This window comes from Armigeres subalbatus, chromosome 1 (assembly GCF_024139115.2).
Source record: "Armigeres subalbatus isolate Guangzhou_Male chromosome 1, GZ_Asu_2, whole genome shotgun sequence".
NCBI lineage: Eukaryota > Metazoa > Arthropoda > Insecta > Diptera > Culicidae > Armigeres > Armigeres subalbatus.
Genome location: NC_085139.1, coordinates 155,020,691 through 155,037,763, shown reverse-complemented (window position 1 = coordinate 155,037,763; position 17,073 = coordinate 155,020,691). Strand labels below are relative to the sequence as shown.

The 17,073-nt window shown below is 38.8% G+C and overlaps 1 protein-coding gene across 8 annotated transcripts in view; it reads left to right on the top strand.

Annotated features, from left to right (window-relative positions):
- The window catches only part of LOC134205342 (synaptosomal-associated protein 25), a 76,318-nt gene that overhangs the window by 42,869 nt on the left and 16,376 nt on the right, over window positions 1–17,073 (top strand). For 4 of the 8 annotated variants that reach the window (XM_062680515.1, XM_062680511.1, XM_062680516.1 and 1 more), the window contains exons 4-7: window positions 2,948–2,996; window positions 4,643–4,760; window positions 5,099–5,227; window positions 13,637–13,781. In XM_062680515.1, coding sequence (XP_062536499.1) covers window positions 2,948–2,996; window positions 4,643–4,760; window positions 5,099–5,227; window positions 13,637–13,781 — 441 coding nt within the window. Of the gene's footprint in view, window positions 1–2,524; window positions 2,574–2,947; window positions 2,997–4,642; window positions 4,761–5,098; window positions 5,228–13,636; window positions 13,782–17,073 lie in introns of all 8 variants that reach the window. The other 4 variants (XM_062680512.1, XM_062680518.1, XM_062680519.1 and 1 more) reach the window with 2 other exon arrangements.

Sequence of the window (17,073 nt, the reverse complement as noted above, 5' to 3'; positions counted from 1 at the left end):
CTTTCTCGATTACACACAACCAGCGAGTGCGGTGTCTCCCCGGAGCCGACTTCTTCTAGGTCCTTTGCAAAACAGCACTTTTGCTGGTCTTTCTTCCGGTATACGGACTACATTTCCAGCCCACTGTAGTCTGCCGTATTTTATCAGTTTTTTTTTTCTTTTTGCTCATAATCCTTAATCCGAATCAGCCTAATACACTTTGCGGAAAGCCATGTTCTAGTATGCAACAGTTCGTTCCGTTTGACGCTGCCTTAAAATCCACAAACGGGCGCAGTCTGCTATACAGAATTCAAGAGAGTACCTTGTAGGCGGTATTGAGTCTGTAGGGCAATCGAGTCTGTACCCTTTCTTGCAGATAGGACATGAGGCCATCAAACCGGCTCGTAAATACTTCTCCCTCCCAAATCATTTCAATCGCTTGGTGGATTTTTCGTTCATCCGGTCACTCCCGCCCTACCGTTCCTTAGCTCTCGAACAGCTTGTCAATCATCATCAATCCTGATTTTGTTTGTGTCCTCTCTATCCGATTGTCCATTCAACTCAAGTGCTCCTCTGCTCGGTCGGTCAAAAGATTTCCGGAGCTGTCATTGATCATGACTGACGCCAGTGCGCTTTTCTTGTTGTTGATCGTTTTGCAACAACTCTCTGCCTCCGAGAGTATTTTTTTGTCGTACCCCCGTTTCTTAGGGGCCCCATACATGCTGCGACATGTTGTACAGCTTTGACTCCGCCCCCAGGAAATTTGATTTGGTCGGAGTAAAGTACGACCGTCTGTGGGCAAGTTGTACTATTCAACCGTCGTACAACTTACCCACAGACGGTCCGACTTACCAAACCTAACCAAATTTACTGGGGGCGGAGTCAAAGTTGTGCAACATGTCGGAGCGTATATGGGGCCCCTTACGCCGGTGGAGTTTTCTATTTTGTGTTTACTCGAGAACTTACGATGTACGTTATTAAAATAAAGCTTACCGCACCTGCTTCAAAGCGGCTCTATCGTTTCTGTTTGTCATAACAGTTGACTAATTTGGAATAATTTCATCGCCGTTTTAAAATCCAAGGTCAAACCCAAGATTGCCACTTTTAAATAGAATCCGTACATTAAAGTTCGTAGATTATTGTTCTTGTTTTTTCGAGTTATTATCATAACAAATGAGCTACCTTGTCTCCTCTCAGGATTGTACATAAGAAGATAAAGTACTTCACGAAGGTCCATATAATATAGCAATCACAATGGGGATAATTAGGGATGTGCATCATAACCTACATTGAAATGCTATTAGCCGTGTTGTTGGAGACACGACTGTTTACAAAGTTGACTTTTAATTGGATTTTTAAACTTTTTTGGGATAAGAAAGTTTACATGATTTACTAATGGGATAGCAAAGCACTTAATCAAAAATCTACGACTAAGATATTATCGCGTTCATTTTTTATTTTTCGTGTAGGTTTTTTATCTGTGTCTCTTTAGCTTGTTATTTTAACGAAGGGCATACCATAAATTCAAAGTATAATTGATACGTGGTTTTAGGATGGGTACTTTTGTCGGCTCCTATAATTCTTTTAGTTAACGACAATCTCGAATGCTATTCATAATACAGTCAACTCTGATTCTGTTTCCACCAGATGTTAACTTTTGATTTCATCACATCACATATTAGGAAATGTCTACGAATATGGGGTTTTGAACTAACGCCGACTTTTAGTTGAAACGAGTTGATTGTCTGTGTTCCATGTAAACTCTCGATTACATCTCCATCCCTTTTATCACATATCCGAAAACGATTTTTGGGTATAGTAATGCACGGTTTGAAGTATCCTCTTTTCCCTAACGCATTAGATCTAACCTCATAGATAGGAGTGTTCCTGTTAAATACATTGCATAAACACTGAAACTGATTGAGTCATTTGCATCATACTTAGTATCAACTATCACATTCATTCTCAGTATTTAGCTACAAGTCGACAGTAGAAGCACAAAGTGCTTCCGATATCTACACTAAGAAAGAAAACGATCAATCATGCAACACACGTCAATATACAACAGCAATATTCTGAATCTGCCCAAGTTTTGCTTCCCAGCTTAGCTCGATAGAATGATTACTAGTTCTTATTTTTTTTGTTAATGTCTGATTACAGTTTTACAAACTAACTATCTTTGTGTTCAGTAGTCGCTTGATTACATTTTGTATTTAGCTTCATTTTAATAGACTCATAGGTAAAACAAAGTTTTGTTTTGTACAAACACACAAACGTCTATTTCACATGAGAGTTCCCCCTTTCTAGAGCGCTGGTTGGTCTGTTATTTCGTTACTAGTAATTAATAAAATAATATCTTTTGAAAGTTGAGCTAGAAAATCGTGATGTTTCACGTTTTTAGAGAGCAAATATTGTGAAAAGTAGCCATTCGTCATTAAACATTTGTTTCAAGCAATTGTTGTATAAGTTGTTGTTTGTGTTTACTTTTTCGGTTTCATTTTGTTTCTTTTTCTCTTCCATATTTCACATTTCACTACGATTGTAGAGCGAAGAAGCTGGAGCTAAAACCACAAATATGTTAAAATTACAAGGCGGTAAGCTTTTAAAATCAGAAGAAATTGTAAAATTTTGAGTAAAATGATCGAATAATTGTACTAATGGACGCACAAAAGGCGGAATTTTAAAACTAGTATGAAGTGTGATCGTTGTAACAGCAACATTTTGAATAGAGTGTGCGATAATTGTAGTGATTAGTGAGCGAGGCTTTCAGTCGTTGCATTTAAAAATAAAATGATTTAAAATTAATAACAGTTTGCATATACTGACTACTGTAAACATAACAGGCTTATTTCCTACAAATGAATAATGTAACAGGTTAGGAAAACATAAATTTAAGTTTACTGCTATCCTAGTGATACAAATAAGACTGTATTTGCTAAGATGCAATTTATAATGTTTTTTGATTTAGAGCACTGAAGTGGGAATGCGTACCATCGTCATGCTGGACGAACAAGGAGGTAAGAAATTAACAGCTTGTTATCAACTAATATTAATCATAGTTAAGTGGGTTCTGGTTAGTTTTTGTTTTCAAAAAATTGTCAAGTCTGATCCATAATGAAGCCATTGATGCAAAAAAATCATTTTTTTGAATCAATTCCAGGAAGCAAAAACTAACGATTAACTTATAACTAAATAACTCTGTGTATAAGGGTGAAAAAAGGATTTTGAAACTTAAACCAGCAATCAAAATATAGCATGCAGGCGTATCATATATTAGGTACACCATAATAGCTACTTTAAAACAAATAATTATCTATGAAGCCTTCTCTATAAAAAAAATGTACTTTTTATCCTTCCAGTTTATGTGAAAAGTATAGGCCAAATTAAAACAGACAGAACAATCTTTTATCACAAATCACTACAATGTACTACGTACAGAAACCGTGCACTAAAACTAAAATGCCATTCACTAACAGAGCGAGCTAACAGATAGCGAGTAATCCTACGATCAGTACCAGTACTAAAACATCAGCACCGCACAAAAATAATTCACATTGAACAACTAACGCAAACTCTGCTTCTTATTGCCTTACAATTTATAAATCAAAAAGAATCTCACCACAAATTACAACAAATTCTCAATGTAGATCCACAAGTGAGTACTGACATAACCTACAATGTATTCCAAAACACGATTATTTTTTTTTTGTTTTCTAAACTTTTTAATTCTGTTCTGTTCTGTTTTTCGTATCTAATTTAATCTACTTATATTTGGTCAGTTTAGTTACTTATTGTTTCTTAATGACAACCTGTCTATCATCTCTAATTGCGTATTGTGAAAATATATCTTGATTGTGATGAAACACATTTTGAATTTTTCAAACTGTGTAGAATATTTATGGCATTTTGAGTCTCCCAAGTTTAAAATTAATTTAATAAAATCTGAGAATTCTCGTTATGTAAGTAAAACATGTACGTAATAGAGATATTAGACAGAAAAACACTTACAATATATTTCTGATAACTCCCAAAATTGGTACAATTGCTAACGTTCTAAAATTAATTGTAAATCTCACCAAAATGTTTATATTTTTGTCCTAATTTAGCTTTTGTTTCGAAACATTGACTTATTTCTCGCTTCTGCTATACTACACAGTTATCAATACATTCTTAATACATATGACCTTTACATTTCCCTCAACTCTTTGCTCCAGTTCATAATAAACAGTAGCCTTCTTTTAATACTTTTCACTAAGTAATAGTAGATATTTTTGCAAATTAACTTTACCGAATCTAAGAAAAATGAACTTTACCTCACCGGCAGTATATATTCCCAACGATTGAATTTGTTGCATGTGGTTTGAATTTTCAACACCTTACTATAGCTATAGCGTTCTTCCAAATAATCTATTAGTTCTCCAGTTCTCCATTTTTTAACATCTCTCTCAGAATCCGTTCGCTGTTTTCCAACTGCACTGGTCCCATTCGCGGTTTATTTCAAATCCTCTCCTAGCACGCTTTTCATCCGACAAAAAAAAATGTGTACCACTCGAATAACCGAAAATTGAATATGTACAAATATTTGCGATTGCTTCTACCGGATTATTAATTTCTGTATTCTTCTGTCTCGCTCGATGTGCAACCTGGTGAAATATGCGCGCAGAACAACTGGACCGAATTGAGGAGGGTATGGACCAGATCAACGCCGACATGCGTGAAGCCGAGAAGAATCTCAGTGGAATGGAAAAATGCTGCGGCATTTGCGTGCTGCCTTGCAATAAGTATGAACACCAGATTTCGTTCCAAAAGTGTTAGCTGTTTTTCATTTGAGTTTAATTTGTTTTCCGACAGAGTAATTTTCAAAGTATATGAAGTACTAGTAATAGAAAACATAAGCAATAAATAATTGTATGAAATGTTCGAAACCCTAGAGCTGGAGGGCCACAACCCCAAAGTACTCCTTGAATCGTAGGAACTTCTTCCACGGCATTGCAAAGCGAACTGGGATTTCAAACATTTCTGGAACAATTGTTCTAATTTAAAATTTTCGCTATACATACTGACCATTAATGAACGCATTTCTTCATCATAAACCATGTCCTTGCAATGATGCAATCAGGAGCGCATCGTTCAAGGAAGATGACGGCACATGGAAAGGTAACGACGACGGTAAAGTGGTGAATAATCAGCCACAAAGAGTTATGGACGACCGTAATGGACTAGGACCACAAGCGGGTTACATTGGAAGGTATTTGTTAATAATTCGGCATATTTTGTTGCTAATCAATGTATATTGGATTTGCCAGTATGAAAAAAAAAGAAAAAAAATACAAGCGTGTAAATTGCGCATTGAATACTTTAGAATAAAAAAAATGAGAGTTCTTCACAATCGCTTATTGTACTGTACGGTCTATATAGACGCTTTTCGCGCTAAATCGTATTCGGAGCTGGCAGCACCCTCTCAGATCTCAATAAAACTTTATGAACGTGTAGACCTTGTCACAAAAAGTCATTTTATTGCATGCTTAGTTTATCCAAAACATATTCTACGCTACCTTTTGTAAAAAGCCATACTTTTTTATCGTTTTTTTTCAATTAGGCAAATTCTACAAAAAAAAAGTTACACTGACCCCACATACAGGGGTTAGACAAAAAGCTTGAGATAGGTAAAATTATGTCGAAATTCAAATCATCATAACTATGCGTACAATAATACGATTTTGATAAAATCAGGACTATCAGAACCGGACGCTTTTCTAGTATACTGCCCCCTGCAAAACCTATGATTGGTCCTTGGCCACCGTAGATGTTCCGGGTTTTCCGAAGGTATGTTCAAAATGCATTTTTTCCACTGCTTGTCATTTTATGTGACGTTTACTTTCATCATGTTTTATGCTTCCTCCAAAAACTAGAACTAATATGCCGGCCAACGGTGGCTGTAGATCGAGAATCCATCAAAACTACGCAGAGATATGGCCATTAGGGTGGTTCAAAAAATCGATTTTGCTCCACAGTGCTCATCTGATTCTTTACCATGTACTGAGTGTCCTCTAAAAATTTGAGCTCATTTGGATTAAAACTGATTTAGCACAAGCCGTTTCAAGTTTGCATGCAAATTAGTATGGGGAAATTTATTTTTTTTATTATACTGTTAATGACGTTTCCCCATTATGCGCAGGTTAAAAGAAAACCTACATAGCTAAATGGGATACTCAACAGCTTTCACCCAACGAAAACCGCATGTTGATTAATCGTCCCAATAATTAGTAATCGATTTTAAGACAGGTTGCGAATCTTTAGTCATGATCGTTAAACTTCTTTGAGGGCATCACTGAAATGTGCAGTGCAACATAGTAGCCTGAATTTGTGTGTGCTATCTTTCGCGCCACGAGCAGCAATGTTGCCTGTTGATGAGTTATGCAATTAGCTCCAGAAAACCACGGTATAGATTAAATTCGATTACTAATTATTGGAACGATTAATTGAGATGCGGTTTTCACTGAGTGAAAGCTGTTGAGTATTACTTTTAGCTATGTAGGTTTTCTTTTAACATGCGCTTGATGGGGAAGCGTCATTAACAGTATAATGAAAAAATAAATTTCCCCATACTAATTTGCATGCAAACTTGAAACGGCTTGTGCTAAATCAGTTTTAATTCAAATGAGCTCAAATTTTCAGAGGACACTCAGAGCATGGTAAAGAATCAGATGAGCACTGTGGAGCAAAATCAATTTTTTGAACCACCCTAATGGCCATTTCCGTAAAAACGGTTCTGGGAACATGATGAAATGATAACAGATCGGAATAATGCAAATATGGGTATCTATGTTCATGACTTTGCGAGACGATGATTACAGAAACATTTCCAGAATGATATTGTCCACTGCCACCCTTATAGCAGGTTCCAATGGCCTTCCAGGAGGGGCCGGTTTTGGCACCGTCTGGAACTATGCATATATGGGTGTCAAAATTCATGTTTTCCCAAGACGATAAATATAGGATCTTTATTAAAGATACATTATGGTGACTGTAAGACTCTCTGGACAATTTGTAATAGGTTCCGGGTGTTCTGCGAAAGTGACATTTGTTCAGGGTGTATGGGCAATCCCGTACCGATTTTACGAAAATGGCCATATCTTTGCGTATACCAAACGAATTTTCGATCTGTAGCCAGCATTGGTCAGCTTATTAGTTCTAGTTTCCAGGGAGAGTATAAAACATGATGGCAGTAAACGTCAGATAAAATGACAAGCAGAAGAAGAAATGCATTTTTAACATATCCTCGGAAAACCCGGAACATCTCCGGTGGCCAAGGGCCAATCTGAGGTTTTGCATAGGGACAGTATACTAGAAGAGTTTCCGCGTCCGAAGGTCCAGGTGTCATCGAAATCGGATCATTCTACGCAAAGTTATGCTGATTTGAACTTCGACAAAATTTTGCCTATCTTAACCTTTTTGTCTAACCCCTGTATATGGGTCGTTTTGTAACAATAATTAGTCACTCCATTTCGCATGTTAGTCAAATGCAGACATCATGCACGCAAGCGAGTCTCACGAAGCTTGCGTACCTCACTTTAACTTTGGTGAGTCGCATTGAGACGCTCATGCGCTGTTTGACATGGAAAACCTTTGCAAACAACAGCGAAGGTGCGTAAAATAGCTTAGGCGGGAAATTTTCATTCAATAAAATCGTCGGCTAAGTAACGTCAGTTATGCATTCCTAGCGCATGAGATGAGTCTCATGAGACGTACATTGAGACACGCTCACTCAGTTATTTTATGGCTAGCTTCTCCCGTCGCACTGAATCGGTGCTACGTGAGCTTTTGTAGCTCATGGCACACTGTCTCATCCATGTATACACGAGAATTAAGAGACTCTGGTCAAATGGAAATGACTCATATTAGTGTGTGACCCATGATTGTGGGGTCTACCGTAAACTTTTCGAATGCAAATATTGAAAAAAAAATCCTAATTAAAAAAATGTGTTGGAGGTAACTTTCCCTTCGATGGGACTCGAACCTACGACCCTCACTGAGGAATTCTTCTGGAAGTTCCTCCAGGAATTCATCTGGAAGTTCCTCCAGGAATTCATCTGGAAGTTCCTCCAGGAATTCTTCCCAAAGTTACTCCGGATTTTTTCTCCTGGAATTCCTGCAAAAGAATTCCTCCGGAAGCTCTCCCAGGAATTCCTCCGCAAGCTACTCCAGGATTTCCTCCGGGAATTCTTCCGGAAGATTTTCCGGAAATTCCCGCGAAAGTTGCTCCAGGAATTCCTGCGGAAGTTCCTCCAGGAATTCCTGCGGAAGTTCCTCCAAGAATTCCTGCGAAAGTTCCTCCACGAGTTCCTGCGGAAGTTTCTCCAAGAATTCCTGCGGAAGTTTCTCCATGAATTCCTGCGGAAGTTTCTCCAGGAATTCCTGCGGAAGCTCCTCCAGGAATTCCTCTGGAAATTCTTCCAAAAATTGCACCGGTAGTTCCTCCGGGAATTCCCCCGGATGTTCTTCCGGGAGATACTCCTTAAGTTCTTCCAAGAATTCTGGAGGAATTTCCGGCAGAACTTCCGGAAGTTCTGCCGGAAATTTTTCCAGAAGTTCCTCCGGGAATTCCTCCAGAAGTTCCTCCTAGAATGTCTCCTAAAGTTCCTCCGGGAATTCCTCCTGAGGTTCCTCCAGGAATACCCGCGGAAGTTCCTCCGGGAATTTTTCCGGAAGCTCCTCCGGGAATTCCTCCGAAGTTCCTTCGGGAATTCCTACGGGAATTTCTCCTGAAGTTTTTCCAGGAATTTCTCCGGAAGCTTCTCCAGGAATTCCTCCGGAAGTCCCTCCGGGTATTTCTCCAGAAGCTCCTCTCGAAGTTCATTAGGAAATTCCTCCGGAAGTTCCTCCGGGAATTTCTCTAGAAATTCTTCCTAGAACTCCTCCGTGAATTACCCCAAAAGTTTTCCCGGGAATTTGTTGCTACGGAAATTATACCAGAAGTTTCTCGGAAAATTCCACTAGTTGTACCTCTGGAAATTCCACCAGATGTTCCTTTGGGAATTCCTCCGGAAGATCATCTAGGAATTCCTTCGGAAATTCTTCCAGGAAATTCCTAGTGAATTTCTTTATATTTTTACCTAAGAATTTCTTTCGAAGTTTTCACGGGTATTTCCACAGAAATTACATCAGTAATTTCTCAAGAAACTCTCCTGGAAATCCTTCTGAATTTTCCCTGGACCTCCTTCAGATTTTTTTCTAGGAATTCCGAAGAACATAAAATATTTCTACAGCTATAAAGAACTTACTTCAAAAACTCTTCGCGAATTTCTTCTGAATTCCTTCCAAAATTCACATAAAATTCCTCTAAACTCACCTTCATATCACCCACCGTGTATTCTTGCTCCTACGAAAATTCCCCAACCCTTGAGGTTTTTTTTTGGGAAGTTCTTCCATGAGTTCCGGAATATCTAAAAGAAATTACTCTGATAATTCTCACAGGAACTCTCCCGCTTTTTCTTCCAGAAATTTCTCCAGGAGTTCTAACAAAAAAAATTTCTTCGGAATTTCCTCGAAATTCTTCAAGCTGTTCTCTAGAAAATATCTCCAGGATCTCTGCTCTGAGATTCCTCTTTCTTATAGTGGGTGTATTGCTACTTGAGATTTGTGCGAATGACATCCTGGAGCAGCGTTTTGAATAAAAACCCAATCTTATCCACCAGTGGTGATGATTTTGTTAAATGTTTTTGTTAAAAGTGCCCATCTTGAGGTTAATAGGGAAAATGCTTACCTATCTTGAAACCAAACTTCCTTCAAATCAAAAGGGGCGCATTGCAAAAAAAAAACACAGACTTTTAATTTCTAAGAACGTTTTTTTTTCAGTGTAGAAATCAATTTGGAGTTTTTTTTAAATATATTAAATCTAAATCTGATTCATTTTGCAATAGCAACCATTACAACACTTTTTTGTAGGATTAGTCGTTTTTCGGATAGGGAAGCGGCAGGCATTTCCGGCAGCATATTGCGTTTCGTCCGCAATTGCGTCTTTAAATTCAATTCCAACTAGTTGTATCGTGAACTCTCGAGTGGAGGAGGAGTTTTGGAGAAAAAAAAGTATCTTTGGTTTTTAAGCCTGTACCGGGAATGGGATCCTGTCGAGAATACCATCCGTAATCCTATTTACATTTGAAAAAATAAAGGTAAAAAATAAGTTTAGCCCTTTCCAAATATAGCCTAGATTCATTCTGGATAAACCAAGTGTACAAAGTTACAAACTCTACGTGTCCAACAAGTTTGATTAAATACTGAGAGGGTGCTGCCAACATTTGTTCGAATTGGCGCGAAATTCGTCTATGGATAAATTATGCAACTCCACATCACTGGAAACTTTTAAAAGAAACTGCGATTTTGGGTAGGTCATTTGGCGACGTAACTTTCAGCTACACCTCTGAAACATCTGAACGTTATAGGATTTTTTTCAAGTCTGTGTAGGGTTAATCGCTACTTGGGCGCGTGGAACAATTCCATGCATACTGTATAAAAAAAGATGCAGATATTGACGGAAACAGCCGTGCGGTAAGATGCGCGGCTACAAAGCCGGTGCCGGTCTAGGCAATTTTCCCGGTGCCGGTCTAGGCAATTTTCGGATTGGAAATTGTCTCGACTTCCCTGGGCATAAAAGTATCATCGTGTTAGCCTCATGATAATACGAATGCAAAAATGTTAACCTGGCTTAGAAACCTCGCAGTTAATAACTGTGGAAGTGCTTGATGAACACTAAGCTGCGAGGCGGCTCTGTCCCAGTGTGGGGATGTAATGCCAATAAGAAGAAGAAGAAGCCGTGTCCGGACATGAACTGTATTAGGTAAAAGTTTACCTCTACATGCTCCCTGTTCAATCACATCGACACATTGGTGATTAGCCGGTGGGTCAACCTACCATTCTCCGCATTGAATTACTCCTGCTGCTACTTGACCATTGAGTCCAGTCTCGCCGTCTTCCTCTGTTGTTAGCACTAGATAATTAGATATCCTCTGCTAGAGTTATGCAAATCGGAAGCGTCCCGGCGATAACGCAAGCTGCCTCCGACGAAATGGTTCTGTACGCACTCGTGACTTGGATGGCCATTAGAACAAACACGCTGTTCAGCTTCCTGCTATTACATTTCATATGGAACAGCTCCCCAGGCTGGAACTCCGTACCTCAGTATCGAGGATCATATGGTCGCCAGGAGAGGTCTACTACTGCCTTTCGGACCACCGACGTTCGCCCTTTGACAGGAATAGCCGACATGGGTGTTGAAATTCTACCGTTCATCGATAATCACCCCTAGTTGTCTCGGAGTCCGCACCGACGGTATGCCGTGCCCTCTGACGGTAATCTGCATCCGCTTTGCTGTTACTGACCAGCATCACTTCCGTTTTGTAATGAGCTTGACTCCAGTCATCCAGGTTTCAACAGCGTCGGTCGTCTTCGCCACATGCATTTCCACCTCTTCCAGCGACTCACCGGTTATCTTAAGGACAACATCATAAGCGACTGCAAAGAACTTCACGCATTTGGGCAGCTTTAACATTAACACTCCGTTGTACATCACGTTCCACAGCTTTGGGCCGATTGTGGAGCCTTGACTTCTGCCCCGAATTAGTTGCGTAAACCAGAATCCGGTACTGGAAGTTACTCTTAAGGATAATACACAAGTAGTCAGTACTGAGGTACGGAGTTCCAGCCTACAGTTTCCTTGGCATCGTCGCATCGCAAGCCCTCGCTAGCGTTTTCGTCATCTCATCTGCATCAAGATTTGAAGCGCCACTGTCTGCTCAAAGTGCTTCGATAAAAAGGCATCGGTCACCGGAAGCCACCATAGCCCTCGTTAGCGTTTTCGTCATCTCATCTGCATCAAGATTTGAAGCGCCACTTAAAGTGCTTCGATAAAAAGGCACCGGGCACCGGAAGCCACCCGTCGTAAGGTCGTTTCCCTCCTCCGGTTTGCAGAGCTCGCATCACAGTTGCTTCGTGCAGTCCCTAGCAACGTGTGATTCTTCTCCACATTTTCTACATAGGCCGGATCTGTCCAGATCTTTGTAGTTTGCGCCTGGTAGCCAAACGCCACGTATATGATATTAGTGAGTCTCAGTGGACACACCGACCATCGAATTTCACCTTGCCCACCTCCACCACTTTGTTGACAGCATCTGCCAGTTATCGTATCGCTGCTACATGTATACCATCGTGTGCTGTCCTTAACCGGTCATCTGTTCATCACCCAGCTTGCATTGCCAGGCCAGTAAATCTTTCAGTGCGTCTACCGACGTGATCTCGTCCAGGTGTCTGCACCCGACTACTGCCACCTGCGTTACAGCTCTTACGTTTGTTTCACTGCTCAAGGAATTGGCAATGAGCTCCCGGGAGGCCGAGCTCGAACAGCAACTCCACCTTTCAAGTATGCCTAGTCCTCACCACTTTCGTACACACGTCCTTGAGCCTTGTGTCCTTTTCACCTTTCTTCGTCGTCTTATCGCCAATCACCGGTCTTGACGCGTTCCTTCAGCACGCTAGCACAATGCTGCACGTTTCGCAGCTTCTTCGAGACTTCTTGGTCTGTGCGTTCTGCTCGTGTTTGGCTGCATTAACGGCTGATTTGATGCTCGTCACTAGTAGCTTGACCTTAGTGTGAACATTGTGTTTGTCCTTCACGAAGTCATAAAGCTCGTTGATTCGCTTCCGTGACCCCGTCAGTTTAGACTTCCCACGTTGAAGCGCATACCGGGTAGTACTATTTTTGTGTGGGCACTAGCACTCAATTCCAATATATAATTGCAGATGATCTCACACTGGCGCCTGCCACGTTAGAATCCAAGTCAATGTAGGGATGGAGAGGAAATGATGATACAATCACTCGCCCACTGCAAGCAAAATATACCTCTGCACTTGCCACTTGCCAGAAAAAAACGGAATATGGCTTCCAGAGTTGTAAAATCACCATTATCATTAATTTGTATGATTGGTGATACGCATATTGCGTCATAGTGTGGAGTGACAGTGGAATTTTACCTATGTGGCTGTCAGCTAACATTCAAGACATTTCGGGACACTGCTCGTAACAGCCGTAGAGATGCAGATGATTCGTCGGTCTCAACAACGGTTCTTTCAGTAACATTCCTTCTCTTCCCTTGACGATCATAAACATGTGGCTGGCGCCCTTATTGACCCACTAAAAGTTGAGCTTTCGAAACTTGCATATCGAGGATAGAGTGCTACACATTCAGTGCCATTTGGTTAAAGAAGGCTTGTTGTCTCGGAATTGTGTGAAATACATTTATATAGTTTCTCAAATTAATAATTCAAATGTGATGTTGCATTTTTTCTTAAATAATAGAACATAGACCGTCAGTACAATGCGATAGAAGATAAGCCAATTCACTGTACATACTTTCACAATGACGATACACGGTTCCTACTCTATTGTTTCGTTTCGTAACTAATAGGACAACGGTGTTTCGATGAACAGCACCTTTTGATGAACGTGATGTCCATCTTAACATCGTTGTCGTTATGTCTGCTTGACAGTCATTGCAATGAACTCAGTAAAGCGGCCGTAGCATGAGATCAGTGTTGTAGAAGAACTAGGAATGTTGAAATCAGTCAATAACGATTTGTGCACGATTTTCTATCTCCGAAGAATAACGAACGACGCCCGAGAAGACGAGATGGAGGAGAACATGGGCCAGGTGAACACGATGATCGGTAACTTAAGAAACATGGCCCTCGATATGGGATCTGAGCTGGAGAATCAAAACAGACAGATTGACAGAGTCAATCGCAAGGTAAGATCCAAAGGCTTCCACTAGGCTAACGCAAATATTGTGAGTAAACACGTGTGTACTTTAGCGCTACATTGTAACACTACTAACACTAATGGGGGGATAGCTTGATAGGAAACCCAAATCCAAGGGTGCATATGAAGAAAAAGTCCCTGGGTGACTTCCACTATTCATATGTAACTTTTTTGATCAGATTATTTATCACTAAATCCCAAGTCAACATTGCGATATTTATTGTGTTTTCACCAGCCTATGAGAATTCTGTTTGCTAGATGTTTGTGTACAAATATTGAGATTTGAGATGTTTTATTTTTGTTGAATTTTTTGTTTAATATATTTTGCTCTTTTTTGTCTTCAGTTAGATCATGTTATACACTGATGGAAATAACTATAAAGACTCGCTCGATTTCCAAATTTCGATTATTATCGATTGTATTGGGCTGATTTTATGCCGGCAGGCTACAAAGACTTGATTTTTGTATCAATTAAAGTTGCGTTACGCGATTGTGTTGGAAATAATTATAAATACAGACCTCTTGTCTTGCCAAGTCAGGTTGTACGCAAAGGTGACCTAGGACTACGTAGCTGTACGTAATGAATGGTTTTTGTACCCACATGTCACTCTGCCACTGACGGCATTTTTTGCCGTTGCCAAGCGATTATGTTCTGGTATTCTAAAAAGAACCGATTTATTTTCAAAAAATGCTCCATTTTAATCACTAACAGCCATAAAATTAAAATCAGAATCAGAATGTTTAGAGAAAACTTCACTTCGCAGCTACTGATCTCAACGTCACCTACTCGATTATTTGCCCTTGAAACGCTATAATGCGAATACATTTTTGTAGCATCTCCATTAGAATGATTCAAATTTTGACTTTTTTGCTCCCCGATGCTTAAACGATTGCATTTGCCATTTTAATAATCCTAATTTGTATGTCATTTAAGTGAGCACGCGCAGTTTGAAGTTTGTAAGAACATAACTGTGAAAATCGGTCCTTATGTGAGATACCGTTCCTTTAGGTGGCCCATGGACTATTTGAAAATAATCTACACATAAAATACTTGCTATGCTAAAAGCCAGTTATTGTTCGAAGCGGTTTGTCGTTTGGAAGCAAACTTATGAAGTAAACATAGATGCTCATCTTTGGTTTTGATGTTGTGTAATTGAATTTGCCATTCAGTATTTGCTTAATAACTATTTTTGCAAGCATCAAATCGTTTCGCAACAAAGACCTTCTGTTTCTTAATGGGAAGCGTTGAATACGGTTTTCCACAAAAGTCACTGTTGTTATGGTAATTTTTATACAAACTTCAAACTGCGCTAAACTAAAATTTTAGGAGGATTATTAAAATGGCAAATGCAATCAATTAAACATCGGGGAGTAAAAAAGTTTAATTTAAATCACTCTAACCTCTATCCAACGAACGCGTTTGATTCTGCTACTAACAGCAATTATTATGTCTTGCATTTTGAAAAAAAAATCGTCTTGGCTCAACCTTTTCTTGAATAAAATTGTGATTCTGGCGTCCGTTTTACTCTCGCTCTCTCCTTTTTTAAATTTTTTGACCTGGAAAAGGACCACTTAATTTTTAATCATGCGTCTTTCCAATCACTAACCCAACAGCTCTGCCGTAATCTGAAACGTATGACGTATGCACCAAAATACAGCATATTGTAACCAAACCTGCTGTGTTGCCTCTTCATTGATCGAGTCCAAAAAGAAAAAAAAAAGTTAAACGGCTGAGATATTAACGTTCAAAATTTATCATATTTTCGTGGCGCTCTCTGATTTTTGCAATCACAAGTTGCACCCCGGTTGACGTAGTCCTACGTCAAAAAGTGGTGTCTTTATAATTATTTTTAGATTCAGAAGCCATTGTCAAGAAAGATGTACACAATCCACTAAAAGATGAAATATTCCAGTTGAATTCAGGTGCCTGGTAGGATTTCAGCCAAATGGAATAACTACTAATCAAAATTTCGATCCCCTTACATGATGAAAATGTATGAAAATCGTGCTTGACTTTATAGTTATTTCGGGCGGTATATTATATATATATTCTGTTACGCTGTGGTTTATTGGTTTGCTATTCATTTTCACAATGTATAATATTATAAGGAGCGACTAGAATATCACCAAATCACAAGCACCGGATATCGGAAATAGAGCAGAAATAGACGGTAATGTAAATGGCATGTCGTTCAATTAAAAGTATTTGTTATCAGTTTAAATACTAGTATTGCAAAAAAACAAGGAAATGTCATGAAACAATAGTTGTTGGTAATCATGATTTTATGCTTTCTCAATATTTCACCAAAAATATATATTCTAATTCTAGAAGAGCTGAATATAGAGTAGTTTTAGCGATATAAAAAGCAAGTAGAAGTTTAATGTTTTTGATTCCAATTCATCTTGTTTTGCTCTGGGTGTAGTGCAATCAGTAAATTTTCTATTAATATTAGTTTGTCTTTAATCAGTATTGTAAAATGTCAATTGCGTGTTAATTAACTAATTTGTTCAAAACTTTCGCTCAATCCACTTCATGATTTTTGATGAACATATAACTGTTAAACGGTGCTATACATTTTTTCAACAGTAAATTGCTCTAAATATAGAATATGAGGCACAAGGCACGAGAATATGAGGCATGTCACATGTCATTATACATTTATTTAAGCTCTCACGCCGCCGATTACAGAAAACAATGTCCTGTTGAACATTGTTTTAGAATCATTTAAGAAATACAGGTTTGTCATACAAGCTATCGAAAAAAACTGTTCAGAAAATATGTCAAATAAATGCCGATGACATTTTACAACACTAACCTCAAAAAGTACAAAAATTTAAGCCGTACTAGTTGAATTGAACTTAAGATACAATTTAATATAAATAAAAAGTGCAAAACATGCAACACGCTGAGGATGCCGAATTTATTCTATAGTTTATTTATAGAGTTTAATCAAACCTTGTAGTAGTAGTGTAGTAATGTTTACTTCTATATATTTGACTTTATAAAAAGATTTCCTCATGTACAATGTATATTTAACTTTTCATTATTGACATACACTGGGGCGCTTTTTACGCGGAATTTTTTTTGAATTTTTCGGTCTACTTCAATTTACACATCTTTTAAAATTCCACCAGATTTTTCTTCGATTATTCGTGGATATTTTCAAGAGGTCAACTAAAAGTTTTGATGAATCTTAAATCCGGAAATAGGAAAAAAACAAACCTCGTAAAAAGCCACCCACTTTGGTGTTATTTGAGGCTTTATCGTATGTGATGTGGAG